Raw genomic sequence first — 12053 nt, 5'->3', positions numbered from 1 at the left:
ACTGGACTCAGGAGCTGGCTGGGACAGAGCCAGGACAGCTCCAGGTGTACCACACAACACCTTTATTTAGCTGGGTGTCAGAGCTCACTCTCAGCACTGCTGCAGGTGATCCCAGCTGTGCACACACGGCACAGCCTGAGCATCTGCAGCATTCCCTGGTGCAGCACAGATCATCTCCACTCTCTTTAGGCTCAGCTTTCTCTGAGGATTAGTCTTTTAAAACAATGCTAGAAGACTGAATTAGGCTACAGGCTGGATTTATTCTGCCAGACATGAGACCTTACTGTAATGTTCACAGAAAATAAATAAATAAATAGAGATGTGGCTGGGCAGGTACAACTCTGCATGCTTTAATACTCACTGAGAGAACACCATTAGGGCTTTTTTGAGCAATATTTGTTACAGGGTTTGCATCTTTTCACAGTAGCAATCCAGTCTGGATTGGGTGTTTGAAATGAACATTCTGCATTCCAGTATATTAATTTAAATTACTGGCCTTCTCTATTCTCCAAAAAGAGGTCAGGTGCTTTCTTACAGAAACACAATTTCTAAAATTCTGTATCCAAGAGAAAAACGCCTGAGCTAAAGCAGCAAGGATCAGCCATGCACAGCTTTCTAAAAGCAAACAGCTGAACCTCCTCAATTTTTGTCCGAGTCCTTCCTGAAGGAGAGCAATCTCTATTTGCCCGGTATTTCAGAACTGCATAACTCTGTCAGGAATTCTGCCCCTTCCCTTCAGTACCATTTTGTCTTCGTAGACATGAACAGTTCCAAAAGCGTTGCTGTCGGGGGGCGTCTCGATGAGCCCCTCCAGGGTGAGGTGGTGAACGCCGTGCGAGTCCTGGCAGTAGGCGCCGTCGTGCAGGTGCCCTGCGAGGACACAGACCACGCACCCGTGCGCGTGTATCACCGACAGGGCAGCCTCGTAATTCCAGGCCAGGCAAACTCCGTTGGAAGCACAGGGATGGATGGGCACGTGAGCTGCAGTCCACAGGGAAAGAAAGAAAGAGAGTTCGACTGTAATAAATCTCCTCACTGCTGGGAAGTTCAGCCATCCCACTGAGTGTGGCAATCACATTTTCTGAAAAATCCCTCTGCCCAGGGTTTTCTCCTGGGAAGCTGAGAAGCCTCAGAGAAAAAGGTAAATAATTATCTGAATTGCTTCTCCTGTGTTTTGCTCCTTTGGAATGCATTTGGACATTGTTTACCAACAGGGGGTTCTTTCATTAGTTTCATGTGAATTGTTTTGACTTATTGGCCAGTCAGGGCCAAGCTGTGTCAGACTCTGGAGAGAGTCACGAGTTTACATTATTATCTTTTTAGCCTTCTGTAAGTATCCTTTCTGTATTCTTTAGTATAGTTTATTTTAGTATTCTTTTATATACTAGAACATCGTAAAATAATAAATTAGCCTTCTGAGAACATGCAGTCAGATTCCTTCCTTCCTCCTGCCATGGGGCACCCTGCAAATACAATTACTGAGTACAGAAAGCTCACCCTCAGAGTGAGGTGTGGTTGCTGTTCTGCTCTTTCACAGGTTCCATCTGTTCTTCACCAGACCAACTACACGTTTACCACAGCTAATATACATGGGCTAGGTAACTTTTTTTTTCCCCTTGTATTTCCATGGGAGTTATGCTGGTTTTGCATTAATTGGGATTTGGCGAGGAGGGAAGAAGCCACCCTCAGAAATGAGTTTTCTGAGAGGAGCTGCTGAGAGCTTCCTCTGTACACCCCCCATCAAATACAGGGGTTGGAACTAGACTGGCTTTAAGCGCCCTTCCAACACAAACCATTCTGATTGTCTGTTAGTTTCCCTCCATATCTACCTACCCATAACTATAACTTTTTCTTGGTTTTCATCAGAGAACTTGAGGACTTCATCAAACCAGTCCAGCTGGGCTTGGCTAAATCCTCCATTAAACGCTACAAAATGAGGTTCTTTGAGCCCTGCAATGAAGAAGAAGGTTAGGCACAAATGCATCCACCTCCCATGCTTCCTCTATTTGCCTTACATCAATCTGCTGACAGTCGGTTTACGCTCAGAACCTTTGGGGGTTGTTTTTGCATTTCCCGCATCAGAACTCCAGGCCCCTTGCACAAAGAAGATTATTTGTTAGTGTTTCCGGGAGTTTTGGTCACACTACCCAAACAGGGTAGCGTGTCACACCAGTGTCACACTACCCAAACCCCCACTGCTGGGCTTCCCCACAGCATGGGACAGGGTGGGCACACCTTGGTGCTCTGCACCAGCCACCTCCCTGCTACTGCGGGGCACAGAGCAGGGCACAACCCTAGCTCAGCAGTACCAGGCGTACAGGGGAGCATCTCCTGGTCACACTACCCAAACAGGGTTTTCACTGTTGGGTTTCCCCCTGGCATGGAACAGGGTGGGCACAACTTGGTGCTCTGCATCGGTACTGTGGGGCACACAGAGCCCAGCCCAGCGGCACCAGGCGTACAGGGGAGCATCTCCTGGTCACACTACCCAAACAGGGTTTCCACTGCTGGGTTTCCCCACAGCATGGGAAAGGGTGGGCACTACTCGGTGCTCTGCACCAGCCACCTCCCTGCTACTGCGGGGCACAGAGCAGGGCACAACCCTAGCTCAGCAGTACCAGGCGTACAGGGGAGCATCTCCTGGTCACACTACCCAAACAGGGTTTCCACTGTTGGGTTTCCCCTGCATGGAACAGGGTGGGCACTGCTCAGTGCTCTGCACCAGCCACCTCCCTGGTACTGCGGGGACAGAGCAGGGCACAGCCCCAGCCCAGCGGTGCCAGGCATACGGGGGAGCATCTCCTGTGCCCGCACTGACGGCAGGGAGCGGGCAGCACAGGACACATCTTGCGAGCCCCTGGCATCCCGCTGTCAGCACCGGCAGCTCCGGACAGCGAAGCTTCGGCCGCCCGCGCCCTTGCCAAGCCGGAGGTACCTTCGGGGTTGTTGAGGTCATCGTTGGGGTTCTTCTCCCGCAGCACCCGCAGGGACTCCCGGTAGCGGTCGCTGCCGGGGTCCGTGCCCAGGGTGCTCGCGTCGTAGCTGTCGAGCACGACGAGGCGGAGCCGCGGGGCCGGGCTGCAGTGGTACGCGTGGCACTCCCTGTCCGGGGGCCCGTCCGAGCCCCCCGCGGGCCGGCTGTACAGCCCGGTGTGCACCAGCCGGGCCCGGCTGAAGTTGTACAGCTCGTGGTTGCCCCACGCGTGGTGCACCGGCACCGAGAGCTGCCCCAGCACCTCCAGCACCTGCCGCAGGGCGCTCTCGGCCTCGCCGCGCCGGGCGTTCTGCCCGTCGATGCTATCGCCCAGCTGCAGCACGAAGTCTATCGGCGGGCTCTCGCCGGCCCACTCCCGCACCGCCTCCCGCAGCAAGCGCAGGCTGTTCCGGTAGTAGCGCCGCCGGCAGCCGCCGAAATCGTACCCGTCCTCCGCGTCCGCGAACTGGATGTCGGCGACGACCCCGAAGGCGAGGCGCGGCGCGGCCTGCATGGCGGCCTGGGGCGCGCCGGAAAGGGCGGCGCGGCCGGCGGCAACATGGCGGGGGCGGCGGGGCTGTGGCGGCTGCGGACGGGCCCGGGGCTGTGGCTGCGGCCGCTGCCGGGCCCGGCCGTGCGGGGCTGGGCTCTGCTGCCCTCGCCCCGCAGCCGCCCGCTGTCGCAGCTGCCGCCGGGCCGCGGGCCGCGGGCGGGCGCGCAGAGACGGGTGAGTGAGGCACGCAGGGAGGGACGGAGGGAGCGCGGGCCGGGCCCTCGGTGCCCCGAGCGGTCACCACACCCTTGTCCCCCGCAGCTCGTGTCCTGGCGGTCGCTGGCGGCCACCGTGGTGCTGGGCGGGGGGCTGCTGGCCGGCATGAAGCTGATGAAGCGGCACAAGGAGGAGAGTGAGTGCGGGCTGCGGGGGGAGCTGGGGGGTTGTGTTGCGCTGTTTGCCTTTAGTCCGTGTGGGATCGTGTGGGCTGGGCTCCCTAGCTAGCCGGATTGGACCCGAACAGCCCGTCCAGGCACGGATTCTTACACCGGGGGTGTCGCGTTTCGTGTTCACATGAAGCGTTTGTCGTGTTTAGGTAATGTTGTTTTTTCATTCAGATGTATTTTAGCTGCCTGGGCATCGTCCCTGTAGCGCTCTCCACACGGCCGCTTCGTGCCTGTGAGTACGGAAGTGCCGCAGAAGATTTTCAAATATTAAAAGCAATTCAAGGCCCAGCGATTTAAAGCTCCTGGGTTGGAATAGTTGTGTTTGGCTGCACGCTGTGCCAGTGGGGGCTCGCTGGGTTCCTGCCGTGCAGCCCCGAGCTGTGCCCTCTCCTGCAGCAACCCATGCATTTCCTTTTTATGCATTTACAGTTCAAAACAGAGCTATTGCAGCTTTTAGGGTATGCTCAGTTTTCAACGGATGCTGGTTTCGCTGCTTCGCAGCAGGCCAGATACCTTGTCTTTATTTTTTCCCTTTTTAAACAAAAATGGGGTTGGGTAACAATGAAAGACAATATCATGTTTCAAAGGAATTTAGTGATATATTTGATTTTGTCCAAAAGGAACGCTTTCTGGAAGGCATGTGCACGTTGGGTGTCTGCATGACAGGCGTTGGTGGCACTTGGCATGACCCTGAGCAGTCAGGGTCATGTCACTCAGCATTGTGCCTTGTGGCATGGGCGTGTTTGATTCCCACTTGTGTTTTGTAGAACTGGAGAAGGAAAGAAACCGAGGCATTGGGAAGCCGCTGCTGGGAGGGCCCTTCTCCCTCGTCAGCCATGAGGGACAGCCCAGGACCAGCAAGGACTACCTTGGCCAGTGGGTGCTGATCTACTTTGGCTTCACTCACTGCCCTGACATCTGTCCTGATGAACTGGAGAAAATGATTGCAGTGGTAGATGAAATCGGTATGGGAATTCAGGGTCTGGAAGCACAGACACAGAGCATTGCATCCACGGCACTTGCTTCCTTCACAAATTACATAAATAAAATGGTCTAGTCGCTTGGGGTGGGCTTGGATTGATGTTGCATGGCTATGAACTTGTTTGAAGGAAGATAAGAGACGACACCTGGTTTTCTAAAACAAATAATAACTGTTAATATCACAGATCGAATTCCATCTTTGCCTAATCTGACCCCACTCTTCATCACCATCGATCCTGAGAGGGACAACCAAGAAGCCATTGCCAGATACGTTAAAGGTATTCCTGCTTTCTTCCTCCGTGTCTCATGGCATGTGGTGCAGAGCACTAAAAAGGAGCCCCTCAAAGGGATTCTTTATACTGAAATGTGTAAATGTCTTCTTTCTATCTAGAATTTTCTCCGAAGCTGGTGGGATTGACTGGTAGCAAGGCACAGATTGACCAGGTGGCTAAAGCATACCGTGTGTACTACAGCGAAGGGCCCAAGGATGAGGACAACGATTACATAGTGAGTAAAAGCACCTTTGCTTACTGAAAGACTGGATAAGAGCAGCATGAACATTTTAAAACCAGCTACTGGATCTTTACTGAGGTCCCATGTGCAGTGTTCTGTTCACCTGTCAGAACCACAATGCCCTCCTACAAGCTCAGCACCTTACTAAAGTGTGTTCTAAACAATCCCAGAAGTGCAGATGGTAGCACAGGAACCAGCAAGCCTGGGAATAGTTGAATTTCTTTCTGATCTTTAGCATATTTGACTGGCTCTTTTCCTACGTGTTCCGAAGTTGCTGTGATTTCTCATTTCTAATGCAGCTGAAACTCGGAGCACGGCTGCATTTCAGCCCTGAGCAATCATGCTCCCAGAGCCAGCACTCTGTGTCTTTGCTGAGAAAGATGTCACGGTTAGGTGCAGACAGCACGTGCAGTGTCATTTAAATAAATTTGCAGTGGAGTTGATTTTGATATAAATCCAGCTGGAATATCCGGGCTGTGCATGGGCGAGGCTGCTTCAGTGCGGCGGCAGGGGGCGCGCCTGTCCCGCGTGTCCCTGTGTCCCACTGCCGGTCCCATCCCAAATCCCGATCCCGCATTTCCCTGTATCCTACTGCCGGTCCCGATCTCGATCCCGCGTGTCCCTGTGTCCCACTGCCGGTCCCATCCCAAATCCCGATCCCGCATTTCCCTGTATCCTACTGCCGGTCCCGATCTCGATCCCGCGTGTCCCTGTGTCCCACTGCCGGTCCCATCCCAAATCCCGATCCCGCATTTCCCTGTATCCTACTGCCGGTCCCGATCTCGATCCCGCGTGTCCCTGTGTCCCACTGCCGGTCCCGATCCCAAATCCCGATCCCGCGTGTCCCTGTGTCCCACTGCCGGTCCCATCCCAAATCCCAATCCCGCATTTCCCTGTATCCCACTGCCAGTCCCGGTCCCGATCCCGCGTGTCCCTGTGTCCCACTGCCGGTCCCATCCCAAATCCCAATCCCGCATTTCCCTGTATCCCACTGCCAGTCCCGGTCCCGATCCCGCGTGTCCCTGTGTCCCACTGCCGGTCCCGATCCCAAATCCCAATCACGCATTTCCCTGTATCCCACTGCCGGTCCTGATCCCCAGTCCCAATCCCGCATGTCCCTGTGTCCCACTGCCGGTTCTGATCCAAATCCTGCATTTCCCTGTATCCCACTGCCTGTTCTGATCCCAATCCCGCATTTCCCTGTATCCCACTGCCGGCCCCGCTCCTGATCCCGCGTTTCCCACCTGAGCTGGTGCTGTGTGGTGCCGTGGCCTCTCACCGCGCTGTGCTCTTGCAGGTGGATCACACTATAATTATGTACCTCCTTGGCCCCGACGGTGACTTCGTGGATTACTATGGCCAGAATAAGAAGAGTGCTGAGATTTCTTCTTCCATTGCTGCGCACATGAGAAGATACAGATCCTAAAGGAGAAGGTCCTCAAGGATTGCTGTGAATGTCACCTGTGGGTTTGGCTGTGATTGGACGCTGGAGTTGAAGCAGAAGCACACCAGTGTAACATCCTGTCAAGCAGGTCTCCTTTCTTCCAAATAAGAAAGGTCATCCGTGTTTCTGCACATTCCCATTACCAAAAATCTCTACAGAGCCTTCCCCGTGGATATAATTTCCAACGAGATCTTGGGTACAGAATAAAATGTGGGACTTCTCTGAAACATTGCTGGGAGCAAAGGATGGAAAGCACTTTTCGCTTGGGAAGAACGTGTGTGTTGCTGGGAAAATACTGCCGGTAAAAAAAGAATTGCTGGTGTGGCAAGGACAGCAGTCACTGCAGGAGGATTACTCGATGCAAAGCCATTCCTGGATGGGGCCATGGCGTTCTCAGAGGAGCTCTGCCCTCTGGTTTCTCTGCACTGTTTTGCCTTCTGGGAGAGGCAGCTGCACTATTAGAAGCAGGGGAGCCTTAAGAGTGCTTCTTTATCCGGGTTAAGAAGGTGAAGAGCACTGAAAGCACCAGCTGCTTCCACACATGGGACCAGCCCTGTAGCGAGCCTGATCATTTCGTCTGAATGCAGAAATTAAATGTATTTTTCTGATGATTTTTTCCAGGTGAACACTGTTCACTTATAAGGAAAAGAGAATTGGGTTGCAAATAGTTTTTTCTTCTGGTGCAAATGATGGTGTGTGTAGTTGCTCTGCTTGTGCTGGGGGAAGTGGGGAGGGTGGAGGGGGGCTGTGTCCATGCACAGGGCTGGCAATCAGACACATTTTATGCAGTGCAGCATTTGAAAATAAAGATTGATTTGTATGGACAATACATATTTTTATTTCCTTAGGTTTGACTAGAATGTCATCAGAACTTTGTATACCGGTCAAGCTTCATACTCTTGCTCTGTTTTCCTTCTTTTTAGAAAGCAGTATTTATTTCTAGTCACGCACATCAGGAGCTGAATGTGCTTTTTAAAGCTGAACCTCAGAGAAGGGCCCACAGGAGACAAACCAGAACAGTTCTTGGTGTGAGTTCAGAGGGTCTTAGACTGAGCACAGGTGTTGCTGCAGGTAGCACCGGTGTTCTCCTGAGTGTGGGGGTTGGAAGAGAGCATTCCCATCCGAGGGAAGGTGCAAAGCCTGTGGAAAATTTCTGTCTTTCCGAAATTGGGAACACAAGTAAACTTCACCTGTTTCAGAGCAGTGACATCTCATGAATTTTTACATACATTGCATACTTGCTCTCCTCCATGGGTTTCACCTTCAGGTCTGTATTTATCTGATCCCTTGTGATTTGTTTGTATTTGTGGAGTCCTCAGGACCCATCTCTGCCCCACCTCTTACCAGCCTGTGGCTGTGCTCTGCACAACAGCCTTTGTCTGCCCTTCTCGAGGTCTCTGCTGTCACACCAGGCCTGCATTTTAAATATTGCACCACTGTGTTAGGGCCAAATACCTTTTCTGCACAGAGGACAGTCTGGAAGACCATGATTGTATGGAGCAATGGTAAGTAAAAATAAATCAGTTAGAAGCACCTGCTCAGAAGAAAGAATTGGTGTTACAGCTAAGCCAAGTTAAAGCAGAATTTGGACAAGGCAAACCTTTGCAAAATCAGCACGTGACCTGCAGCCTGGGAAGAGTCACCTGTTACACTGATTTCTCTAAAGCTCGTTTGCAGCTGACTCGTACCACAGAGACAAATACAGGATTCCTGTCTTCTCCCAAATGTTTTGGCAGCAGTGTTGTGTCCTTTACCTTGTGCTTCTGTGCCCTGAAAGGCAGAACCAGCTGACCCAGCAAGATTGTGGCAGACTGGGGGGAGTGTGGCAAAGGCCCAGAAAGATTTCAGATGGAGTGACATGTCCCTTGCCTCATGGCAGTGGGACCAACTGATGTCCTGCTTTTTTCAGCCTCCCAATTTGACCATGCCCATCACTTTTCCCTTGGCTTTTCCAAGAGGGAGACTTTTTTTGGAAGTGAGGAGTTTTGTGGTTGGTTGTGGGGCTTCGTTGTTCTTTGGCATTTGGTTTTTTTTTTCTTTATTTGGAGTTTTGTTTGTTTATTAAAAACCCAAAAATGTTGTTTAGGCAACTGTTAGGATTTCCCTGCCCTGTTCAGTGACAGCAGGGAACACAAATGTGTTCTCTGTGTGTTTAGGAGGCCCAAGGGTTGTGCTAAGTGCTCGCTGGGAGGAGGCAGAGCTGGTCAGGGAGGGGAAGGGAATCTGCTGGGGGTGATTGGAGGTGTTTTGTCAGCTGATATTCAGTATTTTTATAGTCCAGTGTTAGAAATGAAGCAAACTGCCTCTGTACTCATTGTACCCAAATTCCCTGTATCCCCAGGTGCAGTGCCCAGCCCACAGGGAGGGAGCTCAGCTCTGGCAGGGAAGGTTTGTGACAGGGCTCCTCTCCTGGGGCTGTGCTGGCTGCTGGTGTGGGGCTGAGCAGGGCCAGGCTGCCCAGGTGGGTCTCTGGAATCTGTACCAGGTGACAGGTTTCATTTGGGAAGCAGATTTGTCAGAGCCTGATGCTGTGCAAGGTGAACCTGTGTTCCCCAAGGCCAGCAGGGACCCCGGCTACCCCAGGGACAACGACAGGACAGAAGACAGTCCCGGCCAGGGCCAACCCACAGCACAGCCAGCCCTGGCCTGGAAATACCAGTGGAAAACAGCATCTCCTCTGAGGGGCTGCTGCCATCCCAGGCTGGGGACCAGTGACAAGATGTCTGAGGAATGAGGATTGGCTCCATTTGTCTGCCCAAGGAAGGCAGCACATTCCTCGTGTGCTGCCTGCATAGCCCATGGAGGGGCTCAGCTAATGAGTGACACTTAAGCCACACGGGTGAAGCCTGGCTGCTTTAGGAGTGTTCTCAGCCCCAGCACAGCCAGGGCCGGGGCCTGACGAGGTGCAGAGACTGTGACCTTAAACAACTGCAAAAGCCCTGTGTTGCATTTTCAGTGCAGATCATGGAAAGACTCGGATAAGAAGGACTCTCAGGAGGTCTGTAGTCCTGCTGCAGTCACCCAGAGCCTCTTCATCCTTGTTCACAGCCTGAGGAAGAAAGCAAGTCTTCCTCATCTCCAGCTTGGGTCAAGGTCATGTGTGGATGGAGACGCTGTTGCTCTTTCTCCCCTTCTGCAGTACCTTTGAAGATATTTACATTTTCTGAGTCTTTTCTCACTTGGTCAGAATTGCCTGGTCCCAGCACTGACCTGGCATTCCTAAGATGTGCTTCCATCACCCCCCAGCCAGGATCTGGGACAAATGAAGGCTCTCACATGGTCTTCAGTGAACTGCAGGATGGAGCTGGAGCCTGAGAACTGAGTTGGGCTCTTCACCACCTCTCTGCAAGTCAGTGTGAGTTTTCAGGCAGGCAGAACAAGCACGGAGTGCTGAGGAGTCAGCCAGAGCTGGGAACAGCCTGCCCCGATGCACTGAGGTTGCTGATTGCAACCAAGGCTTTCCAGCCCCTGCTGCTGAAGCCATGCACTCACCTGGAACTTCCAGGAGCTGCAGCTCCAGCCATGTGTGCTGCCCAGGAGCTCCTCAGCCCGGGGGCAGTGAGTCTGTGCTCAGTGAAGCAGATGTGCTGGTCTGTGCTGCAGGGGGAATGGCCACAGCCCTTACTTTAGACATGAACTGACAAGCCCCTCAGTTTTACTGGACTGCTCTTCCGTTTGGTGGCCTAAAAGGGAAGGCAAAAAGCTGAGCATTTGTCTCTTAGAAGAGAATTTTAAAGAGTGGTTTGGTTCAACTGGAAACTGATGCTTTTAAAAGGACATTTTACTGGTGGTGGAGTGTCTAGCCCTGACTTCTAGCAGCTCTACATCAGTTGTGCATGTTGCTGTGAAGATTTGTGCTGGGGAGACCTGGGCAGGAATGACTGCACCTGTCTCTGTGCAAGAGCCAACTCATTCCATGTTTTAAGCTGTGCATTACTAGTTTAATAAAGCAGGTTCCTTCAGCGTGCCAGGGAACTTACTCAGCTGCAGCTTACAAAACCTTCTTGTTCTCCCGAAGTTCTTTGTGCAAAAATAGACAGACACCAACCAGTAAATCCACCTTAATTTGCAGGGGTATGTTGAGCTCTGAGTGTGCCCTTTTCTGAATGAAGGGCAGCAATAAAAGCTCCCTGGCAGCCCCAGGATGGGATGAGAGAGCCTTGCAAGGCAATGTGGCTCGTGGTGACAGCACCCTCGTGACCTTCACCTCAGGACAGCTCTGTGTCTGCAGTGATGCTGGCAGCACAGAGCAGCAGATGAACCTGCAGCTGCCGTGGGTCATTGCTCAGGGCCACTTGTTCTCCTGCACTCTGCTCCCAGCTGGACACCTGAACCAGCAAGAGAAATCCAGGAGAGTTCTCGAGATCTCTGCTGGTCAAGATGACCCCGAGATGTGTTAGAAAGTCTCTTTTCCCAGCCCAGGAACTGGCGAAGGAGTCAGGATTCTTCAGCTGTGGTTTTCGAGGTGGTTTATTTTCTCTTATCTAATGCTTTCTTTCTCTGGCCTGCTGAGGTCGGTTCAGCAGGTCAGTTCGAGGCACACTGCCCGCCCTTGGGCTGGTGTCAACATTTTATACTAAAAACTACGTGTACTTCATTTACATTTATTTTCCAGTACCTATCCTATGTTAGACAGTCTGTCTTTACTCTAAACCAATCCAAAAGTGGATCACGCAGAACATGGAGGCTAGGAGGGAGAAAGAAGGACAGGGCACGCCCAAATTCCTCCATCTTGGGACCCCAAACCTCCATTCTAAAAACCCTAAAATTCTACCTTTTCACCCTGTGACAACTATTATTCTACTTAAACTCTCCTGACTTGTAATTCTTCACATAAAGCTGGTAATTTGCTCCATGGGTCAAAGTCAAAGTCACAGGTGCCTTTGGCTGCATGCCAGGGTCTCGGAACCCCCTGCCAGGGACTCGGATCATCCAGGACAGTCAGTGGGACGTCCTGGGTTCTGACAGAGAGTGGCTCTTGCTGCCTGGGGGTTCTCTTTGTTCTGCTTCCACAGCTGGGTGTGCGGACTTAGTCAGCAGTGTGGCCAAGAAGGTCAATGAGAGCTGGGTCTGTACCAGCCATGGTGTGGCCAGGAGGACCAGGAGAGTGACCATGCCCTGTGCTGGGCACTGCTGGGGCACCTTGAGTGCTCTGTCCAGTTCTGGGACCCCCATGACAGCCAGGACAGTGAGGGGTTGGAG

At 52.5% G+C, this 12053-nt stretch overlaps 2 protein-coding genes across 2 annotated transcripts; one reads left to right on the top strand and one right to left on the bottom strand.

The window, feature by feature from the left end:
• Positions 1 to 329: 329 nt before the first annotated feature.
• Positions 330 to 3514, bottom strand: ADPRM (ADP-ribose/CDP-alcohol diphosphatase, manganese dependent). The gene is made up of 3 exons (XM_038157396.1): positions 2936 to 3514; positions 1834 to 1950; positions 330 to 981 (listed from the first exon to the last, which is right to left on the bottom strand). The coding sequence occupies exons 1-3, from the start codon at positions 3486 to 3488 to the stop codon at positions 695 to 697; spliced, it is 957 nt and encodes a 318-aa protein (XP_038013324.1). The 5' UTR covers positions 3489 to 3514; the 3' UTR covers positions 330 to 694.
• On the top strand, positions 3501 to 7672 carry LOC119709508 (protein SCO1 homolog, mitochondrial). Its single transcript, XM_038157395.1, has 6 exons — positions 3501 to 3701; positions 3789 to 3879; positions 4681 to 4878; positions 5080 to 5172; positions 5286 to 5401; positions 6705 to 7672. The coding sequence occupies exons 1-6, from the start codon at positions 3534 to 3536 to the stop codon at positions 6831 to 6833; spliced, it is 795 nt and encodes a 264-aa protein (XP_038013323.1). The 5' UTR covers positions 3501 to 3533; the 3' UTR covers positions 6834 to 7672.
• Positions 7673 to 12053: the final 4381 nt, after the last annotated feature.

Source organism: Motacilla alba, chromosome 18 (genome assembly GCF_015832195.1).
Source record: "Motacilla alba alba isolate MOTALB_02 chromosome 18, Motacilla_alba_V1.0_pri, whole genome shotgun sequence".
Lineage (NCBI taxonomy): Eukaryota > Metazoa > Chordata > Aves > Passeriformes > Motacillidae > Motacilla > Motacilla alba.
Note: the sequence above shows the minus strand (reverse complement) of the source record. Positions and strands in the feature narration are given on the sequence as shown.

Bases quoted from the DNA above. Each gene is read 5' to 3' on its own strand.
- ADPRM (XM_038157396.1), bottom strand. From the start codon at position 3,488: ATGCAGGCCGCGCCGCGCCTCGCCTTCGGGGTCGTCGCCGACATCCAG. The intron at 1,951-2,935 runs GTACCTCCGGCT...TCTTCATTGCAG, and splicing joins TGACCTCAACAACCCCGAAG to GGCTCAAAGAACCTCATTTT. The intron at 982-1,833 runs GTAGGTAGATAT...TGTGGACTGCAG, and splicing joins AGAAAAAGTTATAGTTATGG to CTCACGTGCCCATCCATCCC.
- LOC119709508 (XM_038157395.1), top strand. From the start codon at position 3,534: ATGGCGGGGGCGGCGGGGCTGTGGCGGCTGCGGACGGGCCCGGGGCTG. The intron at 4,879-5,079 runs GTATGGGAATTC...TTAATATCACAG, and splicing joins TGCAGTGGTAGATGAAATCG to ATCGAATTCCATCTTTGCCT. The intron at 5,402-6,704 runs GTGAGTAAAAGC...GTGCTCTTGCAG, and splicing joins ATGAGGACAACGATTACATA to GTGGATCACACTATAATTAT.